Consider the following 16,354-nt stretch of genomic DNA (forward strand, 5'->3'; position numbering starts at 1 on the left):
GTGCATTTCCTCTAAAATGCCTGCATTTTAACATGTTTTCCGTTGATTTCAGAGTATTATCTTCACCTTACCTCGTAACTTAGCCTGCATTTGTATTTTACCCATTTAAATAAGCTTCCTACCTTATTCACTCACATTATCGGGCCAAATACAGATAAATTGGCTGCAACCAAGTCAAAAGTTACGCCATGCCTAACAATCCTATGGTCATTTTTATTTAAAAACAAACAAATAAGCTATATAAAATTATGATAAGGTAGCATTTCATTAGGGACCCAGGTGGTGCTGTGGGTTAAACCACAGAGTCTAGGGCTTGCTGATCAGAAGGTCGGCGGTTCAAATCCCTGCAACGGGGTGAGCTCCCGTTGCTCGGTCCCAGCTCCTGCCAACCTAGCAGTTCGAAAGCACGGCAAAATGCAAGTAGATAAATAGGAACCGCTACAGCGGGAAGGTAAACGGCGTTTCCATGTGCTGCTCTGGTTCGCCAGAAGCGGCTTTGTCATGCTGGCCACATGACCTGGAAGCTGTACGCCGGCTCCCTCGGCCAATAATGTGAGATGAGCACTGCAACCCTAGAGTCAGTCATGACTGGACCTAATGGTCAAGGGTCCCTTTACCATACCTAGCATTTCATGAGGTGCACATAAATGCCTAGATGAGTCAAACAGCCTTAGGGAATTAAGTCAGGAAAGACATTACAAAGACTTCTAGGTGTTGTGTTGTTGTAAATCATACTATTTAATGAGATTCCTATTTAAGGTAAACAAACACATCACAGAGGAGTTTTGAATTAACTTGACTACAAAAATCAAGTTGAGTAGAATAAACTTAAATGGCTCAATACGCATTTTGATTATCTGAGGAAGTTCTTCTTTTGAAGCTAGTCAACAAGTGAGGTGGAATGCTTAATGTTCCTTGAATGAATTGTGTTCAACGTTGAAAGATTTTAATGTGAACACTTGCTTATAAATACATTAAGCTACAATTTGAAAATAATTAGCAGTGGCTAGCTGACCTAACCTGGACATTCATCTGGAAGTGATGGATTTGAAAACTGTGTGAGGAATACAAAGGAAACTTATAACAAAATAACACACTTCACTCATAACACTCACTGCGCTAATGAGAACTTTCTAAGCAGCCCTCACCAACCTATGTTCAGAAGTAACAACAAACTGTGGTTAAAGCAAGCCAAGATTCATAAACCAGCTCCAAACTATGGATTCAGTCCCTACTTCATGGGCCTTGAAACAAAGCATAGTGATACTGCTTGGGTTTAGTCATTAACACAAGCAAAAAATAAGCCATATAAAATATCTTAAATATTCTAAACAAAAATAAAGTAATATTGACGATATATAATGAAATTGGGTCCAGAGGACACCCAAGACGAATTTCACTTAAATGTGAAATTGCTGACCTTCAATGAAAGTGCAACTTGTCCCTAAGCTATTCTGTGTTGGAGAAATAGCCAATGTAAGACCAATTTTTACAAAGAGGTCAGGTAGTGATGGGGTTTTCTGGGAAATTACAATCTGGTTAGATTAACGTCTGTTCCAGGAAAGCTGGTGGAAAGCATTATTAATGCTAGAATTACCAAGCAAGCCGATGAAGAAGCCTTGCTGAAGAACAACTAGCATGGCTTCTGCAAGTGTAAGTCCCATCTAACTATCCTTTTAGGATTTGTTGAGAGTGTCACTAAGCATATGGATAGGGGCGATCCAGTAGCCACAATGTACTTGTACTTTCAAAAGCCTTACAACATTTGGGGCTATTTAGTTTAGAGAAAAAGTAAGGAGAAAAGGGATAGAGGTGTAGAAAATTATGCATTGTGTGAAGAAAGTAGCTAGAGAAAATTTTCTCTGCCATAATAATTAGGGTAATCTAATGAAGCTAAGTGTTGGAAGATTCGGAACAGACAAGAGGAAGTGTTTCTTCATGCAGTGCATAGCAACAAAAAATTACATGGCTTAAAAAAGAAGATTAGACAAATTATTGGAAAATAGGACTATCAGTGGGTATTGGCTGTGTTCCATGTCCATTGTTGAAAGGAGTATACCTCTGGATACTACCGGTAGTTGCTGGGAATGCTGTTGTCCTCATGTCCTGCTTGTGGGCTTCTGCTAGGCATCACTAAGAAAGTGTGAGAAGACAATGCTGGACTAAATGGGCCACTGGCCTAAGCCAGCAGGGCACTTCTTCAGGCAGTTTCTGATCAAACACACACACCAATGTGGGAGTCCCCTGGCAGCTCAGGAATGATTTACAATAGAGACGAGAGAGCCTTGTTCTCAGCTTCCCGAGCTTGCATTTTTGAGATGTGTCAGTTTTGAGAAGGCTTTTTAATAATGCATTATAGAGATGAGAGACAAAGCAATTAACTACTTTATTAGATTTTTGAAGCAGCATCTCTATCCATTAGGTCAAGACAGTGATATTTTTTATGATTTGCTCAAACGTTTCCTGCTGCAAAGATTTTAAGAATTAAAAACTTCATTAATTGCTTAATAAACTATTCTAAGGCTTGGAGGCCTCCCACAGAGCATTTGCTAATATTAACAGTGGGTGCACAAAGGAGACTTAATGCCAGGAATAAATGATTCCTGAGAATACATTCCTAGGCGGTTTGCAGACCTAAATATATTGGGCAAAATTCATCAGAAATCAATTCTATACAACCTCCGTTGGACTGAATGAGACATGCTCAAGAGGCAGATTGTAAAATAAGGCACACACATGATAGAATATCATGAAAAACAAGCACCAGATTAGCAGCAGGAGGAATTCAAAAGAGAATGGCTATTTGGAATTGAAATGTACTAATTGCCTAAACTGTTTGCTTTGTCTGTCAAATATGAAGGTGAAGAATCCAAGACCCCCGGGATTTTAGACCCATTGAACTTAATGAACTTAAGTTAGTTGTATCCATTAACTTCAGTTGTTCTATTAGATGAGTAGGATTAGCATGTGATACAACCTCACCTCCCCCCCCCCGTGTCCGTTTCTCAATGAACATAACACAGGTAGACCCTACATTGTATCCTGTTGTTTCACTACCCTCCTACAATTTTTTATTTTAAAAAACAAATATGATTTTGTCTTTTCCCTTCTACCAAGTGACAAATGCCATGGCAATGGAGAGTCTTACAAAACCCAAGCAGGTGCCTTTTAATTTAAACATCAGGTTGAAACATTTGCAACCTCTCTTTCTGTATGCTGACAGGAGGAGATACAATGGTTGTTGGGAGGCTTACTACCTTCCTGGTAGGAGGGTTTCTGCTATCCCCCACCCCCACCCCTTCAGGCAACTGGCTTGTGTGTTCTTCACTGACTGAGCTGTGGGGTATGTGTGTGTATGTTTTGATCTGTGATGAGACAGATTTTCAAGTAATTAGAAGCAGCCTTTACGTTTTAACACACAGAGAGAAATCCACAAAGGCTGCAATTATACAGAAAGATCAAACCATCTAACGTCTTGCTATGCTGCCGGTTGTTTCTGCAGCACGCTAGGAAGAAGCAGGTGGGGGGTACAGGAGGGTTTGCTCTAATTGGAGAAACCTTTTGTATTGAAACGTCTAAGGAAAGACAGACAAACGGTGCCAAATATTTGCCCCCAGTTAGAGCAGTGTAGTCCTGTGAAGTCTCCGCTGAAGACTTTTCCACGGTCTAATAGACACTAATGGCTCACCCTTAGGAAGCATCTCCTCAGCGGCAAGTGATGCAGAACAAGAACTGATGGAGGATACAGCCCAAGTGCTCCATGATAATTGGGCACTTGGGACATGCAGTGACATGGCAGGCAACTATTTTCTGGGAGGTCCTGCCATAGCACAATCAGGTTGTTGCTAATGGTCTGTTGAACGCCGCACACATGTTTCTCCAATGTTACGCTGTTGCTGTTTCTCTAGACAGCTTCATAAGAGCAATCTGTGTTGGTTCAGCAAGGCAGCTGAGGGCACAGCGTGACTCAGCGTGACAGCAGTGAAGAATTTTGAGGACAGCTGGAGTGATGCTCAGGAGGAGGAGAAACAAGATGAATCCTGTCCCAAGAAAAAAAGATAATTTGTTTTAGATTCTGAAAATGTACATGACTTGTGGCAAAGTAATCTATTACTGCATCTCTGCCTTCATGCTTCTCTGAAGTCATGTGCTGGTTAAGTTTTGAAGGCCTTTCTTAAAGCGAGTCCATAAGTAGTGGCTACATATTCTCCTGCTGGCAGGAGAGCAAAAGGAAAATTAATCCGAAATGGTGCACTGGGCCAACTGACAGCTTATAGATGCACAAATGCTGACTGGGGCCATTGAGATGGGAGGTGGAGTTCAGGGGCTATCTGTACTGGGCCCACAACCAATAAAGGGACCCTGGCATTATTATTTTTTAAAGTAAATCTCTAGCCCCATTTGAATGAAAGCTATTAAGCAAAATGTGAAGCCACAATTCAAAGTAATTGCTTTGGAAGATATGAGCCTCTTCCTGCCTTTCAGTATTGTTAGCTTATGAGGGAAGCCAAAGTTGTGAGAAAAACCTACATTCCTGAAAGCCCTGGGACACCCCAGAACATCTTAAAAATAAACCAGGAAGTCTCTTCTCTAGGATTTGGCCAATGACTAGGGATGGTGGAAGTTGCTGTTCAAAACACCGAGAGGGCACCAGATTGTGGAAGTCTGTTGTAGAGCTTTTCTCCAGATTCAGAAAATACAAAAGGGCTGCCTGGTTCATTTTGAAGGGACTTTTTGATTCATTCTGGAACTTTATTTTTCCTTCCCTGATAGAGAAGTGATTTTGCTCAGAGAAAGTAATGGTGAAATCCAATGGTTAGTGTGGTTCCCCTGGCATCCCTATAACTATAGGCAATGGGTGGTGTTTCTGTCCATTGTAATGTGTTCAGCTGCAAGGATTTATTTTTCTCTTATGAACGAATGTTGACCATTTTCATATATGAGGAAAAATAATGTAGGACACAGTAGAGGTGGAAGTCACCCTCACCCTAGACACCCCTTGCCTCAATGTCCCATATTATAGTCCACGTACACAGCCCAGAGAACTCAAGGGAAGCCACTGAGAACTGTGGTTTTTCTTAAATGGATATTCCCAACCCTTCATTTTCACTTCCCCACGCTGGGTTCTGTTTCTTTGTACAATATAACCATGAAAACTTCTAGTATGTATATAATCATTGAGGCTAGCAAAAGCATCTGACCAGGAAACTATAAAATAGCTCTTGTTCAGAAGTAAAATCAATAATTGTTGAAGTCATCATTGTTGTGCTCAGTAGAACATGTCATTTTCATAAATCATTCACTTTCATTTTCATCAATCATGCATTACAGCTGGAGAATGGAAGCCTGTTGTTGGACATAGATGAAAATCTTGGTAGAGTCACTCAGGTAAGCTCATTCTCTGTAGAAATAGATGAACTCACCAAACTAGTTAGCAGAGTATGACTAAACGGAGATTAGTGCCAGTTACTACAAGCTCTTAAGATGCTGGCAGAAAGCACAAATGTTTGATTATAATCCATATATTTAACACTTTATCTGTCTTTCACACAGTGTTACTCAAACAGCTTGTGAAATTTGAACATGCTGAAATTTCAGAAACCCTGAGAAGAAGCTGTTTTTGAGTCTGACCTGTAGTTCTAAAGCAGAAAATGGACAGGGTCTTTCCCTAGTAATGCCTTCCATCCAAGGCAAGCCCCAGACACAGTCCCAAAGACAAAGCAAGTCAAAAGTTAGAGATATGAGGTAAAATTACAGACACCTTCTAGCATATTTGTCACCTCCACAGTGGTGAACGGTCTCTCCAAAATTTCTGCCACTTACCATTTAGAGTTCCCTTTCTCTGCACAAAGAAATGACGACAAAAATCTTTTAAAAAAGCACAACTCATTCATATGTGTGTCATACATCAGCTGCCTTTTCATCACAGCAAATATATAACGGGGTAAAAGAAACTCTAGCTAGTCCCATATTTTCTTTCTCAGAGTTTCCTTTGTATATTAGATATTTAAATTTCTAAAATATGAAATCTTAAGTAATTTTCCTATACAAATTGCATCTAGCAAGTTCCACATTAACAAGCGGTTTGCAGTAGCAGCAGCAGCAGCATGTAAGGTATGGAGATTCTTTGGCACTGGTGACAGAGTGCAAATAATGCAAATGTTTCCCTTGTACAGGCAGCATGATGTTACATGTTGTTTGCTTCCCTGAGTTGTGCATGTACACCTGAAGGGTGAGACACAAATGCTTTAAATATCATTAAATATTTAATTACCAACAGATATACACTTAGGATTCTTGCAGATATAGAAAAACCCTGCACCTGTGATGCGCTTTACTCACAGTGTTTCCATTGCAGAGTGTGTGAGAGAAGGAGTTATAGTGCTTCAATCAGCTCAAATTAAAATTATGCATTGTGATGAATGATTGCACAGTGGGGATGGGGTTTTATGCTAATCAGTTATCCTCCTACGCTCCTTTCGCTGTATGGCAACCTCATTTGCACCACTTTGTTTCTGCTCACTAAAATTTTAAAAGCTGTTGCAAAAAACAAAACAAAAAATCCACAGATTTTTGTGCATTACTATCGGGGTGGAACATCCAGAGGTGAAGTCATCTGAGGAAAAGCCCACAGAAAAGGGTATGGTTAGCCTAGACTTGAGAAAACACTTGAATGTTTTGAATTTTTAACTCCCATATCCACAGTTGAACAGTATCTTTAGTAGAACCAACCGAAATGACACAAAAGTGTTTCAAGCTTTAAAGTTCTCCAGAACCGTTTATCAGAAAAGATATTACACGAAATAGGGTGGGGGAGCAAGGAAAAATAGAGGGGAAAAAACAAAGATAAGGCTGGATGATGTAGTCATGAGGTCAGTTTGTAGATCTGCACCTGCTGCTTTGGGTATCTGTTGACCAGTTCATATGTGCAACACCCCACACACAATTGCCTCCAAAAGCAGATGTGCCTGTTAGCCTGGTAAGGATAATTTAAAAGCATTTATTTTTTTATTAAAAAAAACACTTCCTCTAAAGAGCTGTCCTAATTCCCATAGTTGTAGAGGCACTTTTTCAATATGCAGCCATCACGGAAAATGTTCTAGTAAATCAAATTCAAATATGCTCTTTCAAAGAAAATTATTAGCTTCTAAAGAGATCATTTATTTATATTAGCCAAATTAATTTTGATCAGCTTCACTATTTGCATGCTAATGCACCTCCTCAAATTGTTCATCAGTTTATCATATCTTCCTTTCCTGGCATCATTCTGTGAATGTCCAATAATTCACTTTGCAATTACACTGACAGTCTCAAATGGTGTGCCTTATTCGCAAGCCCAGTTGAAAGTTGAGTACGCTAGGACACTGTGAGACAACAGTATGCAACTCAAAAACACAGAAAACTGAGTTTCACCTAATCTGTTTTGCTTTCTAAATTATTGGTAGATGTTCTTGTAATGACCAGGGATAACTTAATTCAAAATCTGTGAAGTATTTCCAATGTATGCTATACAAAGGGAATGTTTACCATCAATACTTCTCTTCCATCATTGTCTTATAACCTACTTGATCGTAGGGTGGGTGGGTGTACCTGTCCATCCCAAAATAATTCTCTAGTTCCCAAGCTGTCATAAAATTAAAGATTACCAAGAAGCACAGTTTTATCAGAACACCTTTGCCTTGCAGAAGCTAAAAAAAAATCTACCAGTGATAATTAGGAAAGAATTTCCTTCTGGAAGTATCTTTTAAAGCAGGCATGTCAAACAAAGAATGGATTGGTTTACAACTTTTTTTGCAACAAAAGGGACACCTTTAAAATGATATCTTATTAAATGATTAAATTTTACAGGACCAAATGCTTTCAAATCAAGCATCTGAAAATCTGTCTTGCCTTTCTTACATTTACATGTGGAATAGCTAGTCCCCTTTCCTTCAAATTAAGACAACACAGTTCACTTTCAGTTTTGAGGGCCTTTAATTGGAGTTCCTTCAAGCTCAGGTAGTTAACATCCTTTTTGTAGAATTTGTTCATAAGTAGGCAGAAACTCCAAGCTTGGAAGGCATAATGTTAGAGACTGTAACTTCTTGAGCATAATAGTTAGCTTGCACATTGAACACCTCTAAAGCTCTGCTTGAATGCTGATTTGAATGTAAGGCTCTGTGAAGTTCATGAGAGTCCCAGTAATGAAATAACAGAGCAGTACAGCATACATTATTTAATGGTTAATCATAAGATTGGCTTGAGAAGACTGGCTGGTTCTGCCTCTGGAGTTGCTGGGTGTCCATAAATGGTCGTTTTATTCGTGAAGCAGCTCCACGTTCAAATCCAATGCCCATAAAGTCCAAATCTTGCAACTGGAGCCCAGATTTAATATGGCATTATCAGCAGCATGATTTTAGCTCCACAACCTGGATTTCTTCATGCATATTCAGCACACCTATGCATAATATGCTGGTGGCAGCCTGAAGTGGGACAGGCATTTATGATGATGGAGGCAGGCTGCCAGAAAGGGGGGCAGGCGGACAGAGGGACTGAATGCAGAAAATAATCAGAAAAATGTATCAAAATGACCAAAATATTTTATTATTGCACAGTGTGTTCAGAAACAAGAAATACCTTCCACAGGGACAATCTTCCTTCCTGGCACTCTGCAAAAAAATAAAAAAATGTTTCCTTCTTTGCCAAATGCAGCTAATTTCTCATAGGTTTTTAGGAGCTGGTTCTGCCACCTTTGTCCCAACAGTTCATCCCAGAGATTGGGATTAATGCAAATGAAATGCCTGAAGGATGTAAATTATTAGTGGGGGGGGGGAACACTTGTTGATGCCTTTAAACAACCTTCCTTGGGAAGAAATGTATCTAGAACACCCTGGTTTAGATGACAGGAGTCAATAGTAGATACCTATAGGGCAGTTGATGCTTTTGAATTATGGTGCTGGAGGAGACTCTTGAGAGTCCCATGGACTGCAAGAAAATCAAATCTATCCATTCTGAAGGAAATCTGCCCTGAGTGCTCACTGGAAGGACAGATCGTGAAGCTGAGGCTCCAATACTTTGGCCACCTCATGAGAAGAGAAGACTCCCTGGAAAAGACCCTGATGTTGGGAAAGATGGAGGGCACTAGGAGAAGGGGACGACAGAGGACGAGATGGTTGGACAGTGTTCTCGAAGCTACGAACATGAGTTTGACCAAACTGCGGGAGGCAGTGGAAGACAGGAGTGCCTGGCATGCTATGGTCCATGGGGTCATGAAGAGTCGGACACGACTAAACGACTAAACAACAACATAGGGCAGTAGGAACTGTTCCATTCGATGGATTACAGCTCACTTGGTGAGAGGATGATATGGACATAGCATCCTTTGTGGGATGATCTCCTCCAGAGGAGGGTTGCAACCTTTGGATAAATTTCTTCCTCTATGAGGAGGAAATTTCTACGAAATGCAGGGGGGGGGATTGATCCTATCTTCTGGTTAGGAGGTGGTTCTGTGTAAAGATTTCCCTCTTCACACCATCTGTGGATGTATATATATATATATATTTAAATCCTTTAATCTCTAGAGTGCCAATGAGATATTAATGAAGTGACAGACATTTGTTCAGGTTTGCCTCACAGACTGGCCCCCAAAAAATTGCGAGTAAAAAATTGTTTTGAGAAGTTATTCTTGCTTTCCATTACAAAACTGGCTTCTGTGTTGCTCAGTGGATAAGAGATGAGACATGCCTAAATGTTTTTCTTTCTTTCTTTTTGCAATTCTTTGCAGGCTGTTACCCAACTAGAGCTGTTTGGGGACATGTCCACTCCTCCTGATGTAACCTCCCCCCCTGTAAGTACCGGAGAGAAATGTCCTGCCTCTTTCTCACATGCCACTTTCAGCAGGCTTATTGTAGCAGCATAATGCATTTAGATATTCATGACTAACAATGCCCCATACTGAAGCTGAAAGAATTTCAAAAAGGTTTGCAATCATTTTACCCAGTTTGAATTTTTCCCTATGTAAAATTGCTCATTACCTTTCTACTTTTTCTGCACTAATTGCTTACACTGATCCCCTGTGAAGCTATTAATATCACACAGCCTTAGACCTTCCATGGGGGGTGGGAGAGAACAGGTGCTGTAGGAATTAGCATATATCCTAGGAGCTGGGGAAGAACACTTTCAGTTTTATTTAATACATTACAAATCATAAGAGATTTTCCTGATGCAGGTTCCCATTCTGTTCTAGTTGCTGCTATTTTCCCTCCGCACCCTTCTGCTGCTCTCTCCCTTCTACATCTCCTCTCTTATTACCCCCCCCCCCAAAAAGCCCATGCTTTCCTCTCTCATTCACTTTTTTTAATTAGGAAAAAGGATGTAGAGCCAGTTCTTGGCAGCAGAAGCCACAACTGAGATGCCACCCATGTATGTTTAATCAGCACATTCTAATCTTGCCGTGTTTTACAGACCCCTGCAACTCCAGGTGATGCCTTTATCCCATCTTCATCCCAGTCACTTCCTGCTGGCGCAGATGTATTTAGTTCTGTACCTTACAGCACTGCTGCTGTACCCTCAGGTGAGTTTTTCACCTCATGCTATATAACTTGAGAACTTAAAGGCCAGTCTGGGCATATGTGGCTTATAATGGGAGCTATTCTGTTGTACATCAGAACTTCTAGCCCCTTGATGAATTAGTAAATTTAGTTAGTGCCAGTTCCCGCATACCTGCTCATTAATCAATGACTGCAGTGAATGACATATTACAGATATAAAATCACAGATAAAATTAACACCTCACATCAGGCATTTAATTTATGTCCCCCAACCCAGTAGATACAGTTTACACCTTAAGAGTTTGGCAATCCATTTTTTATTCATTCAGTGAACAGCTCCTAAATCCTTCCATATTCTTCTGAAGGCATTTGGGCGATCTTTCTCAAACTGCTTAAGACCCAGGGGCGGCTCGCCCATTGGCCCTAGTGGCACGGGGTGCCGGGGGGCGCTGAGGGGCACCCCAGCAAGTGGGGGAGCTGCGCGGCGGCCTCCCTTTCCCTCCTCCTTGACGCCCGCCAGCTGCGCCGCTTGGAGGAGAGAGGTAAATGAGTGGAGCAGGGGCACTACTACCCTGTTCCGCTCTGCAGCGGAGCTTTCCCTTTTTTTAAGAGGTGGGGGGGCGCCCGAGGGATCTGCACCAGGGCGCCTGATGACCTTAAGACGCTACTGTTAAGACCTCCTCAAGGCCACTTTCTTTTCTCTCTTGATTTTCCTGGAGTTCCGGTGGCCACAGGAGAAAAAAGACTGGTGTTTGATTTATGTTTTTCACTGTTCTTCGGTGACGATAGCTTAACGTCATTTCTGAAACTTGGAATAATACAGAGACAATACATTTGTTCCCCATTACTACCTCTGAATTGTTGAGCAGTTGCTTTTGCTTAAACCCTCTTTCACTTATGTCAGGCACCCCCAAACTGCGGCCCTCCAGATGTTTTGGCCTACAACTCCCATGATCCCTAGCTAACAGGACCAGTGGTTGGGGAAGATGGGAATTGTAGTCCAAAACGTCTGGAGGGCCAAAGTTTGGGGGTGCCTGGCTTACGTAGTTCTTTATCTGGGAGAAATGACACAAATGAAAATGTATGTTTGTCTCTTTAAAATACCGGAAATCCACTATAATGTTAGGTATGAATTAGCCAGAACTGTGTGTGGTCTGCACTAAATTTCTAGTTTCTGCTTTCAAGTAAATTAAACTTTGTGACTGGAATAAATTGTGCAAAGCAAGTACATAGGCATGTACATGCATATATTACATGATTTTGCTAGGAAGAAGAAGAGGGTAAGGACATACAGACATAGGAAGTCTGTCCCCGATTGCTAGCAGAAGTAGCTGGTGCAGTGTATTGGTGATATTTCTGCTGTTTACTGGGACAGTGTAGGAGTTTGGATGTGCTTGTGCAGCCCTGATCTTTGTCCTGCACTGTCCCAGTAAGCAGTAGCAGCACCACTGCCAGAAGAGATGCAGTGCAGCATCACTCTGCCAGCCATTCCTGCCTGGACAACACACAGCTCCTTTGATGTTCAATTAGGCTATATCTGCATACTTGCACATTTACCTGTATAATAATTTGCTAACAGATTGCAGGTGTGGTTTGAATCTTATCCCATTTTCCGCTTCTGTGTGTTATTTTTATTTTGTTACCGTACACATCCCATTGTCGAGAAAATGAAATAGGGTGAAGTTTTGAAACACTCTCATACAAAAATTCAGAATGAGCCTGGCTTTATCTACTCAGAGCTGTGGACATGCTAACAGCTGGCTTTGAAACGTAAAGCAAGAAAACTTCTTCTTTCCATAGCAAAGTAAATGTGTGGGGTTTGGGTTTTTTTTTGCGGTATAAAGACTACCTTATTGTTGTGTACATGCCTCATCAGCAAAACTTGTTTATCTCCATATAGCAAAAAAGAAAAGAAACAAAGAAGTCAAAATCTAGGTAGGGTAAACATTAAAATGAGAAAAGGGAATAACATATTAATGCTGCTTTAGTATACCCAGCCAGCTCATGATTTTAAGGAGAGGGAGCCACTAATTATGAAGCTAAACGAAATTTAAGATGTGCTGGGTGGACAAAAATTGAAACGTAAACGTAGAAGAATTAGAAGTGAATGTATGTAAAATGTTGAAACTAGGCCTTCATACAAAATGTTTTTGCAAGCTAATGAATCTTTTGGCTACATTTTAAGAAAATCTCTTAGAAAAGAAGTGGCATCTTTCATTTGGAGTGCAGCCCTGGTCTACAAACATTCAAACACTGTCCTACCTTATCTAAACCTAAAACTAAACTTGAAAGCTAACCACACATGGCTGCTCTTTTCTATTAATGTTGGTTAATGAGGCCAATTGCACGTGTGCTTCATGGAGAGTGGAAACAGATGATAGTAATTGGGGTGGGTGAGTGGGTTTCAAAGAGATGATGGAGTTATCATAGCACCAGGACCCCAGCGCTAATGAGATGGAACACCAGATTAGGTTTTTAGTGGGGAAAGACTTTTATCAACTATAACTTTAACGTCTTTGCAATGGCTTCTAAAAATGCTGGTGACAAAACTCCCTCCCATCACTGCTGGTCCCAAATGGTCTGAGGATCAGCCATCTCCCTACTTCATGGTCTTCATTGTGCCAAGGGAGTTCTGCCTGTGTAACACACACCCATCCTTGTGGTTATGGGTCATTTATTCAGGACCCCTAACAATCCTACCTATTTTGAGATTTTAATGGTTATGTAGGAGGATACTCCTTTTATCTTCTACAAGTGCTTCAGAGCACGCACCAGTGTTGCTTTTTGTGCATTTCTTCGTATAATCTACATTGCACTTGCGTATGGATATTCATTATATTTACCTACCCCTGGTACCAAATTCACAAAGGTAGGAGGAGACCATTAAGCCCTAGGCCCATCTTTGAGGAAAACACCACAAATCTTTGGCAACTGGAATGTTCTGACATTGCACCAAAGGGGCAGGTGGCTGGGTGAAGGACAAAACACAACTGAGGAGGGGAGGCAAAGTGTTGCTTTATATAGCTGTCTCCTACCGTTCTAAAGCAGTAGTGTGGGCTTGGTTGCTGACCTTTACTCTCACAGAGGGACAGAAATACAATTCTATATGATGTGCATGCTCTATTTTAATCAGCCAGATCAAATAGGTCTTGTAGGCTATCTGCAGTGCTCCAAAAACCTGCAATACCTGTTCGACTAGAGATGCCAGGACGGGGGGGGGGTGTTATATGTCTGGACCAGGGGGGGGATTGTATGCATGCACTGGGGCAGAATGGGTGCGAATGTTTTTTCCATACTTCTTTCACCTTTCTGCATACAGTTTGTGTGAGTTTTCCCAGCTTCTGCATGTTACTCAAAATCTCGGATATATGATTGGCATTCTTCATATCTAGATACCTTTTCTGCTCTTGTGTTATAACTGCAGCTGCTGAAATCCAGTGAGTAAGGAGTTAGTGTCCAGTATAAATAGGGGGGGGGGGAATCAGAGGTCTACACAGATGGTCATTTCAAAAACACAATTGCAATTACCTTGATAAATTTGTGGGTAATAAATGGGCAACGGACAACATGGAAAGAAAAGGGTTTAGATGTAAACTAAGGTATAGAATAGGTGAAGACAATACGCTTTGTTAATCTACCTACTGAAAATGCAAGAATAAAGTAAGCGTATGTGTTTCCCAAAGCTGCTTGTCAAGCTAGAAATACTGGAAGCAAAGTACTGCTACAACTAAGTACTGGTTACAGGTAGGTAGCCGTGTTGGTCTGCCGTAGTTGAAGCAAAATAAAAAAAAAATTCCATCCAGTAGCACCTTAGAGACCAACTAAGTTTGTCATTGGTATGAGCTTTCGTGTGCATGCAGGTATCTGAAGAAATGTACATACACACGAAAGCTCATACCAATAACAAACTTAATTGGTCTCTAAGGTCCTGCTGGAAGGATTTTTTTTTGTTTCAACTAAGTACTGGTCTGTGATAGGCTGGGTGAGTGAGCATATATTGTAATATAGAAGATTTCCATTCAGAAGAAAGGGGCAGAGAAAACATCATTAGGAACACTCCCTTCTTTCTCTTACCTACTGGAAAATGCTGTCTCAGTAAAATAGATTAAGTTTTGCATGTAGTCTAGCAACAGCTTCTGAACCTGCCCCATGCCTCTGTCCAACAACGCTTTCAGTGGAGCAACAGAAGCCACCCAAACTCCCTATGATTCCTCATTTGTATATCTGACCAACTTTTCTTCTTTGGCTGCCCTGTTTGGTTTTTTTTTTTTTTTTTTTTTTGCTCTTCCTGTTCTGAAATTGTCCCCGCTCTCTTTCCCCCCGAAGGTTATGTTGCAATGGGAGCTGTCCTGCCCTCCTTCTGGGGACAACAACCTCTTGTTCAACAACAACTGGCCATGGGTGCTCAGCCTCCAGTTGCTCAGGTGATGCAGGGAGGACAGTCAATTGCATGGGGACAACCTGGGATATTTTCTCCCACCCAGCAACCATGGCCATCTGTAGCTGGTCAGTTTCAGCCTGCTGCCTTCATGCCAACACAAACTGTATTGCCTTTACAAGCAGCCATGTTTCAAGGTACCATTGCTCCCATTGCTACCGTTCCACCTACAAGCGATTCCACCAGATCCAGTCCGCAGACAGATAGGCCTAGGCAGCAAGCAGGAAAAGAAATGTTCAAAGATTTCCAGATGGCTCAGCCTCCGCCAGTGCCATCACGAAAACCAGATCAGCCTTCCCTCAGTTGTACCTCAGAGGCCTTCTCCAGTTACTTTAACAAAGTTGGGATGGCACAGGAAGCAGATGATTGTGATGACTTTGACATCTCTCAGTTAAATTTGACTCCTGTGACTTCTACAACGCCATCGACGAACTCACGTGAGTATTTCCCCATTTTTCTGCCGCAACCTTCCGCACATTGTTTCCCTTTTCTGAGATGGAGCTGTCAGAAGTATCCATGAATGTAATTTAAAATTAAATAAATTGGGCGTCTTTGAAATTGGGAAGACATGAAATCGAGGATAATCACATGGAGTTCACGGATGTCCGTAATTAATTACACACATTACTTTTAATGAATTTCATTTTTGAAAGACAGTGTAATTTAGTTGTTGAAAGAGTGTCATCTTAAATATGCATAAAAACTGGCTTGCACAATCGGCTTTGGAAGTTCCCAAAGCTGGGATTCTGTTCGCGATCTTCGTGAGCTAGGGAAATCCAGAAATTTGGTGAGGGTTTCTGCCCCCCTCCTCCAATGAAAGCTGTGCTTGGTGCAATGGTGGCTTACTGATTTTGGATTCATAATTACCAGCCTTACTTGAGCATTGTGATTACATTGTTGCAAAAACATTTTGTGTGAATCAACCCTGAATTAAGAATTGCTGATGAGATGATTTCTGTGCTTAAACACACAATAAAATTGGATGGAGGAGTTGGAGTTGAGCGGGTGTGGTGATGGATCATCACCGCACTGATGCAACATTCCTTTAGTGTGCTTAATGTGTATTTCTGATGGTACTTCAACAATTGCTTTGCAAGTGATTTCAGTGGACAACTGCTAATTTTATATTTCATTTGTTTCACAGTGTTAGAAGAAACGACTAAGTAGGCATGTGTAGGTTGTTGTTTTTTAAGAGGGACATCTTCCAGTGATATATAGCTTCTATATTTATATTTATGTAATTTTTGTTAAAGATTTTAAGATAAATGCATTGGTACTGCTGCATAAATTAAAAACAAAGTAAACCCGGGACATGGTTTGTTGCTGTACTTGTCATATGAATGATAAAAGGTTGCTGAATTTTGCAAACTAAAACTAAAATATTTTG

The 16,354-nt window shown here is 41.0% G+C and overlaps 1 protein-coding gene across 6 annotated transcripts in view; it reads left to right on the top strand.

Moving 5' to 3' along the window:
- The window catches only part of DAB1 (DAB adaptor protein 1), a 178,449-nt gene that overhangs the window by 150,666 nt on the left and 11,429 nt on the right, over positions 1–16,354 (top strand). For all 6 annotated transcript variants that reach the window (XM_035121489.2, XM_035121493.2, XM_035121488.2 and 3 more), the window contains 4 exons: positions 5,332–5,388; positions 9,764–9,826; positions 10,444–10,552; positions 14,856–15,404. In XM_035121489.2, the coding sequence (XP_034977380.2) occupies positions 5,332–5,388; positions 9,764–9,826; positions 10,444–10,552; positions 14,856–15,404 (778 nt within the window). The remainder of the gene's footprint in view (positions 1–5,331; positions 5,389–9,763; positions 9,827–10,443; positions 10,553–14,855; positions 15,405–16,354) is intronic.

This window comes from Zootoca vivipara, chromosome 7 (genome assembly GCF_963506605.1).
Source record: "Zootoca vivipara chromosome 7, rZooViv1.1, whole genome shotgun sequence".
NCBI classification, from domain to species: Eukaryota; Metazoa; Chordata; class Lepidosauria; order Squamata; family Lacertidae; genus Zootoca; species Zootoca vivipara.